Source organism: Heloderma suspectum, chromosome 10 (assembly GCF_057233095.1).
Source record: "Heloderma suspectum isolate Gila_16-S chromosome 10, 16-S_ref, whole genome shotgun sequence".
NCBI classification, from domain to species: Eukaryota; Metazoa; Chordata; class Lepidosauria; order Squamata; family Helodermatidae; genus Heloderma; species Heloderma suspectum.
In genome coordinates this window covers 5390921-5407242 of record NC_139467.1, presented here as the reverse complement: position 1 = coordinate 5407242, position 16322 = coordinate 5390921, and the positions used below count along the sequence as shown (strand labels likewise).

The window sequence follows — 16322 nt, the reverse complement described above, 5'->3', positions numbered from 1 at the left end:
AGTAGATCGGCCAGGGAGAAGAGGTGGTGAGGATAGCAATAGAAGAAAAAGCCCCCGCCGGAGTAGATTCTGTGTAAGGAACAAGGCTGGTGCCATCTGAAAAAACAAATGAGGGGCATGTCAATTTGTTCACGTTTCTCCAATTTGCCTGGGGACACAGGTCAGTCCAGCCTGTTGCTCTCAACCCCTGTGCATCGGACATCCTCCAATGCTTCCCATGCCTGGGAACAGACTTCACCCAAAATACAGAGGCAGAAAAACAGATATGGCACCCCAGCTCTTCTTAAAATATCAGGCCCCAATCCGGGGAAGTTTGATGGTGCTCATGCAGGAGAATTTCCCCATCGATTGTGTGCCATTGGCAATACAGACACAGCTGCCCTCCCTTCAACCACCCCAATTTAGCACCATCCCTGCCACTGCCGCCTCTTTAAAGGAAGAGATGTGAATATAAGAAAACCACCTCCGGCTTATGCAGAGTGCTGTTCCAGCCCCACACTATGTGAACTGCAGCCTGTCCCCGGCACTAGAATTAAGAAGCAGATTTGAGGAAGATAGCAGGCATCACCCTCCACACTTCTTTGCAAAAACCTTGTTGTCTCGGGCAGCAGTCTGAGAAGAGTGTAATGCTTAAGCCTTCTTCTCCCTCCTTTTTAAAGCTGATCAGGAGGTTTTTAAGCTGTATCAGCCTTCCCCAACATGGTACCTTCCAGGTGTGTTCAACTACAACTCCCAGAACCCCCCAGCCAGCCAGCATAGTTGCAGTCCAACACATCTGGAGGGTGCCAGTTTGGGAAAGGCTGCCGCAGCTGACATTATCCTCACTTCACCATCACCAGGCCTGGATCATCTGCACCTCCCATGGTTGCCCTTAAAGGTACCCCGAAGTTGCTACGGTTTCACGATTAGCTCTTTACCATGAGGTCATGCCAAACTTACAGGCAGGCATGGGAGCAAGGGGAGGTCCAGTCATTCCTATTCAACAATTCCCATTCAACTTTGCCCAAAAATCCACTCGTATTCCAAAGGTTTTTTTTTAAATTATTAATATTATTACTGAGGCAGTTTTTGTCCCACATACGCTTGAGTCTTGTGATTAAACAGGACAAAAATAAAAAAGAAAAAGAAAAGACGGAGTTCAAATAAATATGCAATAAAAAGCGAACCGGCATTTTAAAAGGCAGGAGTGCTCTCAATCTGGATAAGTACAGCACACAGATACCTATAGGGATAAGGGGGAGGAGTTAGGAGGGCAGGGGGAGAAGTAGACCAAAATTTCAGAAGTGGCTAGTGGTTGGCAGTGGGGGTGACCCCAGATTTGGAAGCAGTGGAGAAGGGAAGGCGAATGCCCTATCAAATGTGATCATGAAATTCAGAGAGAGCAGCCTTTAAAATCAGTGTTGTTTCTCCTTCCGCCCCCCCCATCACCTGTTGCTTTAGCTCAACTCAGCACTGTTTTTTAAAAAAAGACCATAGCTCATAGAAACTATCACACAGTGATAACATGATCGTGGTTACTTCAGCATCAGCCCTTTGGGTGTCTCTAGGGTTTCGTTTTTTCAAATCAGATTTCCTTTTACTATACAGAATATACAAAAAGTGTTTCAGCCGAGGAATCAAAATGGAGAAGGGAAGCAAGGGGAGATCCAATCCAACCTCAGCTGTAAAAGAAAGTTAGCCCAACTGAAGAGGGGAACAGAGTGGGTGGGGGAAAATAAGAAGCTCCCACCATTTTCAAAAACAGTCTTCACGCAATGCTGGCACAACACGGAGTCACCCCCTCCTGCCTGCCTGCCTGCTCTTGACTGGTATGGCGGGCACTGGCAGTCATCCAGAAGACTCCCCTGGCCATGGAGGGGTCTGTCAGGGCAGGATGACCTCTCTGGCAGAAGAAAGGGGAGCACGGGATCTTCCAGCTCCGACCTCAGATTGGTGGATTCAGTCCAGCGTGGATTCAGTCCAGCACAGGAGTGCAGAGATGTTGTGGCAGGCAGCTGAGTTACCTGAGAGAGCAGACTGTTGCTGCGCTGCTCTGGTTGCAAATCTTTCGTGCTACCCAGGCCACCAGCAGTGTCAAAATGCTGCAATGGTTTCCCAGCTAATGCAAGAACCTTGTAGAAAACAGAACCGCAGGCTCCCAAACCTCAACTCCCTGCCCATATCCATGCTGCAGCTATCCCACTTTGCTGTTCAGGGAGCACACTCTTCCCTGAAGAGTCTTCCCACGACAGACAGGTTTACATTAATCTCCCTCATATATGTGCAGATACACCAACAAGGGCATCCTCAAACTCATGTGCAAGGTATTCCCAAATCCAGCAAGCTTTTTCTTTTTAGTGTTTTTGGATTGCCAACTACAATGGCAAGTTATACAACGGATAGAAAGAAAAATTAAAAACCACAGCAGCAGCCTCTAACCACAGCATACAAATTAAGGGAATAGGAGCGCTGACCTCCAAGACCCTGGCTCTAAAGTGCTGGTCCCTTCTCCATGCTCAGCCCCGGAGCTTGCCCAGACATGGCAAACAAGCTCCTCTTTCCTACCCTTTCAGTTTCCAAAGTTTTTACTTAGATCCAGGATATCACAACAGAATCTTCCCCTAACTGGCACAACTCACAGCCCCAGGTGTCTCCCCGCCGCCATCACACCACCTGCATTTCCAGAGAGATGGGATGAAGTTGTGTCTGTCTTTTTTAGCAGTGGCCAGGACCACAACTTTTCTTGGCTCTGGGTCAAAGGAATTGATGGCTGCAGTTCAGTCCTGGCCTGGGGGGGGGGGGGAGACACAAGAGATCCAAGGGAAGGGGATTTATTGCTGCGATGGGGCTGGAGTCTGAATGGGCTTTTAGGGCCAATGGCCTTTTTTAAAAAGAGGAAAAGACAGCCAGTTCTCCAGCAGCTTTGACTGTTTTCTTGAGTGAGTAGAACCTGTATGCTACTGCCCAGAATAGGAACACATGCAAGAGCAGATGGCATTGCACCCCCTGCGGCGCAGGCCCCCGAAGGACGGGCAGAATTCCTGCTGACCCATGACAAGCCAGCTAAGACAGTTAGAGCATGAGCTGCATCCCCGCGCTCCCCACCTTCCCTTCCCAAGTTCACCAGGAACTAGCTTCACCTGGCCCCCATTCTCCTCCCTACAATCCCTCCCCCATAATCACCCCAGCCCCTCCCCACATTCATAGACATGTTTCCCCACTTCCACAGGACAACCATCAGCAACTAGGGGGCGACAGTCCTGCATCCGGCCCGCAGACTACCAGCTGGCTTGCCAATCAAAATCGCCCCCCTTACCTACAGTCACTTCTCTTTCCACCTTTGCCTCCCTCCCCTGCTCTTATCTGTGGCCTCTTCCAGGATGAAGCTGAAAGTGGAGAAGAAGCAGCTTTCCTGCTTCATCCAGAATATCTGGAAGCAGTTGCAGGGGGAGAGGAACCCCCCCCCCCGCTCCTTCTAGATCACTGCTCCTCTGTTGTCCAAATACAGTGTAAGTATTGAGAGTGGGGAGTGCTCAGTGCATGTGTGGTTGGAATCTGGGAGGGCAGAAGAAATGTGACCTTGAACGAAGCATGAGGGGAGCCAGAAAACCTGGGCCCAAGCAGCCCAATTGTTGGCATGTGATTCGCCCCACGATGCTGAACTGCAGACAAGCAACTTGAACCCTGGCAGCTGCAAATGGCTGGTGCTGGGGAACGGCCTGAAATGGTGAGCGAGGGTTATTCTGCTCGCATCTTGTCCCTCCTTTGGCTTGGCTGATGGAGCTTGGCCAGGAGAGATAGAGAGAGGGTCACAGGGTTTGATTGGGGCCTGGCTCTGGCCAGAGATGCTGGTGCTGCTGCTGCTGCTGGGCCAGACCTGCACAATGTTCTTTTTTCCTTTTTTTGAGCGTCACAAGCACAGCAGGCAATAAGGGAGATTTCCAAGATCCACGTCCAAGGCGGCCTGGAGGCAGGTGCCAGAAGCCCTGCCTCAGACGTTACGCAGAGCAGTAGAACCCAGGCCTTAACTCCCTCCTCCCGCTCCAACAATCCAGGAAAGTTTTTCCACTCCCTGAGCTGGGAAATAAAAACCAGGTGACCTTGAAATGAGCGGAAAATATTTCAGTGCTGGTGAAGGTGAGCCCCAAGGTCAGGGAAGCAGCTGCCTTTCCCCCTGGCCGATTGCCCCGGCCACCACCGCTGTCCAGCAGGGTCAGTCCTGAGCTCGGATGGAGATGGTGGGAGGTGCCCATGGCGAAGAGAAGAGTTGTTAGCACCACTGGCTGGGCCAGAGAAAGAGAAAAACAAAGCAACAGAGGAGTCCTGGGGACACTCCTAGTGGGAGGGAAAAAAGAAGAGAGGCCATGAAGTGGCAAGGCAGACACGGGGCCCTGCAAAACCACTTGTTCCTGTCCTGCCTCCCCAGGCATGGCTTACCTGCAGGCCCCACCCTCTTTTCATACAAAGACCTTGGCAAGGGCATCAGCCCCAGCGCTTGCGATCAGGGCCTTGCTGGGGTGGAAGGCCACATCGTGGATGGCCTCCTCATGCTTCTTGCGGTGGGCTGTGATTTCCTGCGTGCATGTCTTGTTGTCCAGGTTCCACAGCCGGAGGGAGCAGTCATGGCCTGGAAGAGGCAGATTAGCTGGGAGGTGCGCCTGCCCCCACATGCACGAGACCTAACTGGGGCTTCTCCGCTGCACCTGCTTACTTGGGGGAGCAAGGGAAGAGGGCAGGATAGGGCCCATGACAGGTAAGCCGAGGGTGGCAGACGAAAGCCCGACAGCGCACGCATGCAATGGTCAGTTGTCAAGTCTTACCGCTGCAGAGGCTGCGCAGTTGCACCCGTTTTGCCTCTGGAGGGCAAATCACACTATTCAAGGCAACAGACTTTGCCCAGGGACTGCCAGATCCTGGCTCTAAGGCTAAGGACTTTTAAAAATACAGCTGAGCATTCAAGGAAGGAGGCTGGCTTTCTGCAGTGCGCGCTCCCCCTGCAGCCCTTCCTTGTGGTGAGAGCTCTAATGTACACACGAAGCTTCGCCCAAGAAAGCATTGCAAGAGGAGAGGCACTTACTTCCTGACATAAGGAAGACACCACTGGGATCTGCAGCAAGACAGGTGACGGCATCCAGGTGAGCCACCATGGAGTGCACAGCTTTCCCTGCACAGAGAGAGGAGAGAACGGCTCTCTTTTAAAATCTATTATAGCAGTTACAAAGTGCCAACACTACTGGGGTATTTCGGAGAAGCATGTTCAGGGCAGGGTGGAACATGCCAACTTGAACTGTGTTGAGGAAGTGGACGTGTTTTTTATCACTGCAAAGGAGGCGGAGGCTGCAGGTTTGCGCCTTCTTACCAATTCAGTCACCCGGCCAGTGGCCCTACCTGTCCGATTGTCTAGGAAGCGGATCCCTCGGTCATCATGGGCTGTGATGGTGACCGGCTGGGTTGGGTGGCTCACAACTTGGTTGATCTGACTGGCCCCTGTTCAGAGAGGAGAGAGGAGTTTCGGCCCAGTCCCAAGAGAAGCTCCCCTTTGCTAGAAGTCTTCTTTGTCTTCAGATAAGGGAAAAGATTCCATGGAAGCTGCACCACAAACTGGCAGGATATTTGCACTCAGGGGACTCTGACAAAGAATGCTACACCCGTGCCTTTGATTTTACTTAGGGCTACAACATTTTTAAAGTATCAATATTGTTTTGCTTGACTGAAAGACATGCTCTCAACTAAATAGGCAGATTTTTAAAAGACAATTTAAAAAATAAAAGTAGTTGGGAACGCTGCAGATGGCAAGCATCCTTTTCAAAGAAGCATCCCCCTTCTCCTACTCATCCTGGCAGGAATTCCTCCCCTAAGACGATGCCTACCGTAACATACACACTTGCACCAGCTAAGCATAACGGAAGTATGCTTTGTGCTTCAGAACTATTGTTTGCACTTATTTGCAAATTTAAAGATCAACCAGCCAACTAACATATGCTTAAACTGATTATGTTATATTTAATCAGGCAACAAAACCCACAAGCCAATGGCATGAATGTGGCAAATGACCAAGGGAGAGAGGTTCTCAGAAGTGCCTAAATTTGTTAAGTGCCTGACTGTTTTGAATGCAAAGTTTCCCTTCCTCGGGGCATTTGGCAGCCTGCAGAAGGAAACTCCATAGCAATCAGTCATGAGAAAGCTTAACCAGTTTATCATGTTGTCCAAACCCAGACAAATTGTGGCTTTCAATTTATTCTTTTATGATATTGCATTTTACTATTGTTTGTTTGTGAGCCACTGAGAGAACAAAGTTACTGGGCAGCCTATGTAAATGCTGGAAATAAAATAAATCTTAACTAAAGGTTAATTGAAACAGACCAACTTCAAACTGTCATTTATGCAGCTGGCTTGTTTTCACTAACCATGGTGAAGATTAACCCCTGTATAGGGACTGGACATCACACTAAACTGTGGTTTGCCTAAAATTGAAACAGAAGCTTCCAATCACCTCCTTGTGACCATGAAAGAAAGGTGGGGAGGGAAGAGTGCAAGAGCCTGGGGGGAGATTTGGCTCATCCTTGTAATACTAAATGAGGATTTAGAATTCTATCTGAACATAGCTGCGCGCTTACACACACCACACTTGTGCACAAAACAAATGCATTTCAAATAGGCACGGACCAATCCATCAATTCAGGTTTCACTCAGTTTCTTATTTTTCCAATGGTAACTTTGTTCCATCCCATTTTGACACCAGTTTGCAAATTAAAAGTCTGCATGAAAATTTGTATGCATGTCCATGCACATTTCTCCTAGTACACACATTTTTATATGCTATTTTGCCAATGTTGTGCATTTTAATGTTATTTTCACTTATATAGATTTTTGTGTGCATTCCCCCAATGTATGCATTTTTATACACATTTTTTATTAAAGAACTGATCACAAAATTCAGAGAGGTGCAAATACTGAAGGATAGCTGCATTTCAATTCGCATACTGGTTTGGGAAGTGCAAATTATGTAAGTTGACATTACAAAGTGGACCGAACAAAATTCTCCCCTATTCTTAATTTCAAGTCTGTCTGTGTCATTTTCCCCACTTCCTCCCAAAACACTTAGGGTGCAATCCTATATATGTTTATACAGAAAAAAGTCCTACAATTCCCAGCATACCCCAGCCACCAGGTTTGGCTAGGGAATGGTGGGAGCTGTAGGACTTTTATCTATCTAAACATGCATAGGATTGCACCCTAAATGTACTTCACTTCTTAGACAGATTTTTTTTTCAGCAAGTACCTTTCACTCCCAGTGCCTCATTCTTTAAGACCCCAACCTTTGTAGCCCAGTGCCAGTTCTGGACCTTAACCCCTCCTCCCTGCATGGTCAAGATCCTCTGGGGCTTTTCTTTTGATTTGTGCCTCTTGCTGCTTGTTCTTCTAGATCAGGGGCCCCAACATGATATCCATGGGCAGCCATATTTTTTAAAAATTGTACATACATGGATTTGTATGAAATGCATGTAACTTTCTAGCAATTACATGTGGGCTGCAACAAAACTGGACCAAATATCCAAATAAGTATCCATTTGAAGGTAACGTCTATATGGCACCCTTTCAAATACTGAAAGTGTTGTAAGGTCCTCTGTCCATTGCATTATAGGAGGTGAGTGTTTATCCTTTCAATGTTGTAATATTAGTCTTTTAGCTGTCAAAAGGGCTCAGATAATTTGTTAATTTCCATGAAGCAGGTAAATAATTTAAAGGAGTATGTACATCAGTGAGTATTAAAGACTGTTCCAGCACAAACATTTTCTGTGTAATAACCTCCCAGCAAAAAGAGGCAGCTACTGGACACTGCCAAAACATATGTTTGAAAGAAGCATTAGCTGAATTGCACTGCCAGCAATTACCTGAATCAGACAATCTTTTATTAAAAAGATGTTGTAGTATCCAATAGACAAGAAGCAAAAGTTTTTGCTGAATAAGACACAGCCTAAGATCCATAGATGTGACAGGTAGACGCCAAAGCAGCGACCCACTAATTAGACATGTTGTGGTGGTGCCCACAGCAGTATCTCAAATTCCCAGATGGGTCCATGGGTCTAAAAAGGTTGGGGGGCCCTGTTCTAGAAGCTTCAGGCACTTCCAGGTCCACCCCACCACCACTCCATCAACAGCTGCACCACTCTCTGGGAGTTCTGAACATGGGATGTATACACGGAGTTCTGAAGCTGTCCCTGGAACCAAGGCATCCTGGCTCCCAGACAGCCTCCTCCAACTCCCCTGCCTGATGGTCTCCCATCCCCTTCATAGAAGAAAAGCTAGTGGTTCACCCGATGCTCACCCTCCCCTCTGCTCTCATGCCCAACTCACCACTGCCTAGTCTGGATTCTAGTGTCAGGACAGGGCAGGCAGCCTCCACATCATAAAGAACTGCATAGCCCGTCTGGAAGGCTGCCACAGCGTGTGCAGGGTCAGTACTGGAGAAGGTGATGGAGGTAGGGATTCCGTTCTCTGCAGAAGAAGAGTGAGGATGGTGGTGAAGAGGATGATGGAGAGGAGTGTCTGGAGACCAGTGCAGGCTACATTCCAATATTCAAAGGGTGGCCAGTGGCTGTGGCAGTCAGAAGCAGTTGGAAAGAACCAGTCATTTCCCCCTTATACGCGTTCTTTCCATGCGACTCACAATTTTGATAAGTCTCCACCTAGTCCTGAGGTTTCATAAGCCTCTAATCTTCGTTTTGTCTCTTCTCCAAAACAGAGCACCTCATGCTGAACCCACACCCCAACTCTGAGAAGGTGCCCCCTTTAAAGTTCTACTGAGGCTTTAGTCCACAGTCACCTGGAGCCCTCCAGATGTACTGGGCTTTCTGGCTGGGGGATTCTGGGAGTTAGTACAACACATCTGGAGGGCACCAGATTGGGGAAGGCTGGACTAGTCCCCATCTGGCTCTAAGAACTGTAATGGAGGAGCTGGGGGGGGGGGGAGCCTGTCAAAATGTCAGCCATTGCCTTCTAGTCCCTAACAAGTCAATGGAGTAATGCAACCGATTGGACCACATGACAAGCAGCTTCTGGTCTAAGCAATTTCACTTCTAAGGAAGGAAGTGTTCCTGAATAGCAGAATACAGCAAAGCGAGGTTGTTTGTTGTCTTTCCTCCCCATGCCCCATGCCCTTTTCAAAGGACTACATGAGGTAATAAAAAGCTATTTTAAAAATTAAAAACAGGTCCAAAGTTCCAGACATGAGCACATTACTGGTCACAAATACTATCCAAAAGCAGCCCGAAACAGTTGGACGTTATATTCATACAAGTTGCAGCAATGCAACCAGCCCTTCTGGCTCCCTCCAGGTCACTGCCTGAGATGTTACAGAAGCCAGCACGCACCCTTTGGCCAGAGTGGGCCAAAGAAAAGTAGCAATAACGCACGCCCCACGAAAGCGCTACGCTACCACCTCCGGCTCTCTGAAAAGGCAGCTGCCTGTGCACAGCCCCGAAGTTCTCACCGTGAAGCAGCCACCAACCACGCCTGGGAGGGCGCCCTCTACTGTTTACGTCTGGGACAGCTTGAAGGCTGCATTTTACACCAGCTTCCTTAGACCACTGGTATTTATCACAACTTATGCAAGCTTATTTAATTTGCTACAGTCGCTGAGATTCCCTTTTCTGAGATGGGGGAAACTGAGTTTGAGAGGGAGAGGCAGCGCAACGTCACAGGATTAATGAATGACAAGCCCTTGGCAGGACCTAAGGGCCCACCTCTAACTCCCTGGCCACTAGGCCAAACTGAGGCAGCCTCTTTTCGAGGCCCAGCTCACCACTCTCCACGTTGTAGGTGCTCAGGCAGGAGGCGTTGCCGCTCCTGCTTGGGTCCCATATCCTGACTGTGCCATCCGCTGAGCATGAAGCCAGGCGGTTCTTCGAGGGACTGAAGGCCAGGCCCCAGACAGCATCTGTGTGGCCATCCAGAATGTTGCTGAGCACACTGGGATCTGCACCAGAAACAAAAACAAAAACCTAGCACCACCAGCCTCCCTTTAAGCTTTATACAGCAATAATGGGGTTTAGACACTCCAACAAGCAGCTTAGAGTTGTTCATTTTTAGAGTTTACAGCCAGACCCAAGAGAAATAATATCATAATATTTATGATATTTTACACATTCATGCCCAAGCCTTTCAATATGCCCAGGGTAGGTTAACAGATTTACCAATAAAATCCAGCATGCTGGACAACATAAAAATAGCAAACAAGCAGTACAAAAGCAACCCCAGGAGTTTTAATAACCTGGGGAAATTAAGAGGCCCTTGCTCAAGCAGACACCAGATGAGCCTCCCTGAGGTTCAGACTAGGGGTGGGGTGCCCTCTCTATGTACATAATATGAAGATGCATGCTGGCTTTAGCCCTCTGGCAGGCCACCCAATTGGAAGGGAGAACACTAGGTTCACTTCCTGGTCCATACAAGGAGGCCAGATCTGACAAACAAAAATACTTGCCCTCAAACACACTGAAGTGGGCGGCTACCATCACAACCCTTATCCTTACTACTGGCAGCAAATAACTGGTCCCACTAAACTGTGTTGGTAGAAGTTGTGGCCTTGCAAAAGCTGGATGTTAACAAGACACCCCCTGCCCCCAAAACACAACTTGGTTCCAATTCTAATCTCACACTGTGGGGCAAGGCATCTGCAACTCCTGTCTATGCCATGCTACACTGACTCTCAGTAGTGAACATGGCATTCATCTCTGGATTAAGGAATGCCAGCCGGGAGAGAAGACGATGCAGAGTTAGGGCGCACGGCCAACTGTCCGTACCGTAACTGTCGTATGGGTCCATGTTGAGGTCTGGGATCCTCCAGCAGCGGATCCTTGTGTCCACTCCCCCACTGTAGCAGTATTCACTGTTGCAACCCATGGCAACAGAAAGCACCGGGCCCCTGGCAGAGTACAACAACAAGCATGTGAGAAAGAGCGGAAGAAGCGAGGACGGAACTTACTTTTAACCCAGGATCCTCTACTGTGGCTTTCAAACCGTATTCTGGGGGATCCTGGGATTCCAGTGAAGTCAGCAATGACAGACAAGTTTCCCTGAAAGACAGCTTGCCTGTCACTGCCAAACTTCCTCTGCGAGACAGGAGTGTTGGATGGTCCAACCCTGATTACATTCCCAGCTCAAGCAGGGCAACAGGGAGGCCCAACAAGCTTGGCTAGTTTCATGTCACCCAGCTATGCACCTTGGCATATGCTCCATTCCATCCTCTTGAAACAACATGCTGGAGTTTCTCAGCCGACAAGCCAACATGGAAAAGGTTCCCAGAAGATACTGTTTGAAAGCCACCATGCTGTAGAATGACACGTCTTTTCTGCACAATGTTTGTAGTGCTCCCTTAGAGGGGGAATCCAGTGAACCTTCTGGCTTGGCTTCTGAGGGTCTCAGGGCCGGTCCTATCTTTAGGGAGAGTGAAGCGACTGCTTCAGAATGATGGGGTTGGACTCAATGGTCTGATAGGTCCCTTCCAACCCTACTATTCTATGATTCTATGATTTGGGGTATAATGAAAGTTTAACAAATTGCTATTCAATTTATGATGATTGCATTTTTACTTCCAGGAAAGGGGGACAAGTGTTTGTGGAATTTTTCTTCCTTAGGTGCCCATATAACATGGCTCGCCCTGAGTGCGATGCAGCTTGATCTGGGCAGCGGGACAGGGACTTTCTTGCTCCACCTCAGGCAGCAAAATGTCGGGCCAGCTCTGCACATGGCTCATTCATGTCTAGGGATAACTGCCTTCCACCCCATGTGCTATGTTCCTATATACACACACCTGTGTGCCCTGAATGCATAGACTGGTTCCACGTCCAACGCTGCATTCCTGTAACAGCAGAGAAGAGGGAGGATGAAAGAGTCAGATGGATGACCTATGCTACTGCACGTGTTTACATGGGGCTCTCAGTGGTATCCTATCCAGATTATTTGGTACTCGGCAGCTTAGCTTCAATGGTGAGCCCATAGTTCAGTGGTAGAGCATACACATTGTATCCCCCATGTTCTGTCCTTGGCATCTCCAGATGAGGCTGGCAAAGGCCCCTGCCTAAGAGCTTCTGCTGCCAGTCAGAGCAGACAGTACTGGGCTAAATGGACCAATGCTCTAGCTTAACACAAGGCAGCCCCATATGCTCTTAAGGATGTTTACTGGGCTTTGCTGCATCTGAGGAAAGCATTACACTGACCACCGGGTTGGATGTAAGCTAGTGGAAAGTTGGGGGTTCTCGCATTCGTTTTGTAGCTGCTTTCAACTTCTTTGGCTGGTTATTTTATGTATGTGTTCTTCATCTCCTGGAGACCTCTCTCTGGTTTAAAACTTAAACCAGTTTTAAAAACATGGCTTCCCCCAAAGAACTTTGAGAACTGTAGTTTTGCGAGGCTGCTGAATTTGCTTTATTAGCGATCCACAAGCCCTCACAGAACTACAGCATTCCTCAACTGGAACCATGACAGTTAATAGATTAAAATTCTCTCCTGCAGAAATGCCCAGAGTTATGCGATCAGCTGCTGACTGAGCCATCTTGCCCTTCCAGCAGGGAGAGCTCCTCAGTTTTCTGCCTCCATGCATTGATTCATTTTCAGGCAAACAGCTCCAACCTAAAAGATGGCAAACTCTCTTAGTGCTCACTTTTTGGCTGCTACTGTCTTCTGGAGGTTCCACAGCTTCAATGTACCATCCTCTGAGGCAGTGACCAGTGCAGACTCCACATGGTGGAACACCAGGGCCCGGATCCCATCATAGTGGCTACGAAGGGTAAACTTGGGGTTCCATGTCTTCTTAAAGGCATCTTTGCTATCCGAGAGCTGCGGAAGAGGGGTGAAGAGAAGGGAGAACGCCCCTATTGAATCTTCCTCCTGCTCCAGAGGTACTTCCCCACCACCAGTGCAGCTTCCTTTCCCTGCTAGCTGTCACCACAACTGGATGAACAGAAAGGGGCTTGAGAACGCAGGAGAAGGGACAAGATTGGCGACGGTCGGAAGTTGCATCTTCACGGCTACTCACATCACAGCTCAGCTCATTGTCATTGGTGACAGTCAGGTCAGCAAGGTCGCCCAGACTGACTTCCCCTCCACCAATGGTGTCCATTATAAACACGTCTGAGGAGAAACCCATCGACCCTGATTCAGAGAGGGAAAAGAAAATAGTTTACAAGTCTAGCAACATGCCGGCTACAGGGAAAAGAAACGGAAGGGAAAGCCCCAAGAGAACACTTTGGCTGTGGCCACACAAGCTCAGAGGGCTACCAAGCCATCACCTTCATGAGTCCTGGGCTGACTGGAGATGGCTGACGGCATGGATGGTTTAGGAGGAAGACCATCAACGTCTCGGAGATCAGCAAGCATACCTTGCAGCTTCACCCGGCGGGTTTCTGCAACAGAACGGGGGAAACGTCGGAGAGGGAAAGTTAAATCAGCCTCCGACTGTTGCAAATTAGCAAATACAGGCACAGCTTTGAAATGCATGAAGGATAAGGTTAACAAAGGCTCCTAATCAAGATGGCTGCATATCACCTCCAGCATTAGAGGCAGTAGGCCTACATACACCAGCTGCTGGGGAACACAAGTGGGAGGGTGCTGTTGCATGTCCTGCTTGTGGGCTTCCCAGAGGCAACTGGTTGGCAAGTCTGGGAACCGAATGTTGGACTAGATAGGCCTTTGGTCTGATCCAACATGGCTCTTCCATGGAACAGCCCCCAAGACACAGGAGCCAATAAGACTACGCTCCTATGGCGGATGATACACATCTCATGAACCCTGGCAATTTACGATGCAGTCTTCTAGGAGAAATTAATCCATGAGCTTCCCAATAGAGCTCAACAGCCTTGCCCAGCCTGGCACTCTCCAGATGTGTTGGACTACAATGCCTAGAATTCTGAGAGTTGTAGTCAACACATCTGGAGGGTGCCAGGTTGAGAAAGGCTGGCTTTGGTAGCGTATCAGATAGAGAGCAAGCGAGACTCAGCTCCATAATTACCGAGCTCGTTGCCATCTCCGGCTCGCCGCGTGTCCCCGGACCCCTCGCCATTCTCCCCAGAGCCCAGGAAGTCGAACTCGCTCAGCGCATCCTCCGAATCCTCGTCATCATCTTCGTCCTCTACTTCTGGCATCAGGGGCTTGTTGGCGAACTGCCAAGAGGCATATGGCTATCACAGCTTGGTTAGGCATCATGCCCACATACAGAGAGGAATAGCACCAGCTTGGCAAGAGGCGAAGAATGTTTCCCAGTCTGGAGCTTCTAAGTATGACTGTGCCAATTACCAAGCCCGTTGCAGGAGGAAGGGGAGTTGCAGGCATCCCAGTCCCTTTGTGCCCACAAACAAAGGTGCAAAACTGGGACACCTAACTCCCAGGCTGACTATTCACAACACAGCAATCCCCAAATCCATCATGAGGCTACAAGTCCTTTGTAAATAGGTTATCAGGCTAACAGTGGCAGGAGCTGATTCACATTTTGCTTTTTCAGCTTGGATGCAAAAAAAAGACTTTAAAAAAGGCAAAATACCCAAGCATCACTGTCCACTGTGAATGGCACACACAGACTTAAATGGAAACCCCTGATTAATGCACAAGACTCCAGTACCTTGGCAGGGCCAGCAGTAGACCCAGCTCTAAAATTGCTAGAGAGGGGTTCTCTTCAGGAAACTCAACTGGTCTCAACAGCCCAGCCCCCCTGCCCCTAGACCCTGTTTAAGATGGGTCCAAACAACGTCTGTCTCTTTGCTCTCTTCAAGGAGGGGAGAGGGTACCTTTACTCGCTGCTTCTTGTGTTGCCGCTGCCTCTCGAGGGGCAGGCTTTCCAAATCCTCCTCTTCGTCACTGTCTTCTTCTTCACAACCATGCAAGAAGGGGATCTTCTCCATCACTGCACTGCTCATCCGGTCCTTCGCCTCCTTCCCAGCATTCCTGCCAGCCAGAAAAGTAAGAATAGTCGACACTGAGAAGGTCCAGTTAGGGGCCCATGGTGCCCCTGTGCAGTAGCATAATTATTATTAGGGATTAAAAAGAAGCGATGGAAACTTTCTTGTCTGATGATAGGAATTCAACCTCGAGAGAGGCTGGAAATAAATTATCTCCCCACCCTACGGGGTTCCACACTCCCTCAGACATCATTTGTGTCTACCTGGATCCAATTTGACCATTCCAGAGGTCTACAAATGCCCATCAGCACAGTTCTCATGTTTTTATGGATCTTCATGATGTGTCCCGTGCAAGATCGTGGACAGCCTTCCCTGACCAGAAATGTCCCAACTGTATGCCCCACCCATATTTTCTCTCCTACACAGAGGTAAGAAAAGATTAAAGTAACACGATGTGAACCTCTGGCAACCCCATGACTCTATGGAAGTAAAGGGGGTCAGGCTATCTCTGCAACTCAATGGTGAAAGACTGTGTGCCTGGCACTAGCAATTACGAAAGGCAGTCAGTTCAATACAATACAGAAAGTCACAGTAAAGACGGCAACAAGACTGTACCCTCTCCCCAGAGACTGGAGCAGGCTTCATACCTGCAAGAAGACTGCCAACAAGAGCAGTGGGTGGGCACATCAGAAAGAAGAGTCACACATTTGTGGGAGGTGAAGTGCATGGAGGAACCCACACCCCCATGACCGAAGCGACTGCCACTAACCTTTTGATCTGCTCCTCTATCTGCTTGACAAGGAGGGATTCACCTCCGTTCAGCCCAGCAGGCCCTGAGGCAGGCCCAGTCCCCAAGCCACTCGGCTCGGCAGCACCGTTCAACTCCACAGAGCAGCGGCCCAGCAGAGAGCGAACCCGCTTGGAGCGCATGTCTAGGATGGTGTCTGTGTAGCCCACTTCTTCCAAGTACCTGAGGAAGCCGGTCACAAGGGAGAGGCACCCTTCTTCAGTTTAATGCAGGGGTTAGCAACTGGCAGGCCCTCAGCCAAATCTGTCTAGAGAGTGGCTGCCAACCAGGCTAACAGCTCAAGACTATTTGCCTGGAAGGACCTCACACACCCTCCCCTCATTCACAGAGCCTCAGCCCTGAGGGTCCCTCTACTCACTGGCGGAGGAGCTGGCGCCCTTCTTTCCACATAAACTGATTGCTTTCCAATGAAATTGGTTCTGCTGGCCCATTGGAGACTAGGCACAAAACAAAGAAAGGTTTCCATCAGCAATTCACCCTGCTACGCGGATGCTTCCAACAGCTGCGCTGGGCTGGGACTTGCCAGGGAATTGGGGGGGGGGGGGTGGCTGACCATGACACAATTGCAGAAGGAGACCTGAGGGAGGATCAGGCTTATGGGGAACAACACTGCCTGCACTATTTGCCCTTCTCCTTAACTCAGG

At 49.1% G+C, this 16322-nt stretch overlaps 1 protein-coding gene across 2 annotated transcripts in view; it reads right to left on the bottom strand.

The window, feature by feature from the left end:
* Positions 1 to 1038: 1038 nt before the first annotated feature.
* STRN4 (striatin 4) overlaps positions 1039 to 16322 on the bottom strand; it is a 22208-nt gene continuing 6924 nt past the window's right edge. For both annotated transcript variants that reach the window (XM_084814770.1, XM_084814771.1), the window contains exons 4-18: positions 16037 to 16115; positions 15640 to 15840; positions 14760 to 14916; positions 13988 to 14138; positions 13269 to 13382; positions 13016 to 13131; positions 12641 to 12816; positions 11792 to 11839; positions 10782 to 10903; positions 9785 to 9958; positions 8338 to 8478; positions 5368 to 5466; positions 5057 to 5143; positions 4417 to 4606; positions 1039 to 4314 (exon numbers count right to left, since the gene is read on the bottom strand). In XM_084814770.1, the coding sequence (XP_084670896.1) occupies positions 4437 to 4606; positions 5057 to 5143; positions 5368 to 5466; positions 8338 to 8478; positions 9785 to 9958; positions 10782 to 10903; positions 11792 to 11839; positions 12641 to 12816; positions 13016 to 13131; positions 13269 to 13382; positions 13988 to 14138; positions 14760 to 14916; positions 15640 to 15840; positions 16037 to 16115 (1835 nt within the window). In that variant the 3' untranslated portion in view covers positions 1039 to 4314; positions 4417 to 4436. The remainder of the gene's footprint in view (positions 4315 to 4416; positions 4607 to 5056; positions 5144 to 5367; positions 5467 to 8337; positions 8479 to 9784; positions 9959 to 10781; positions 10904 to 11791; positions 11840 to 12640; positions 12817 to 13015; positions 13132 to 13268; positions 13383 to 13987; positions 14139 to 14759; positions 14917 to 15639; positions 15841 to 16036; positions 16116 to 16322) is intronic.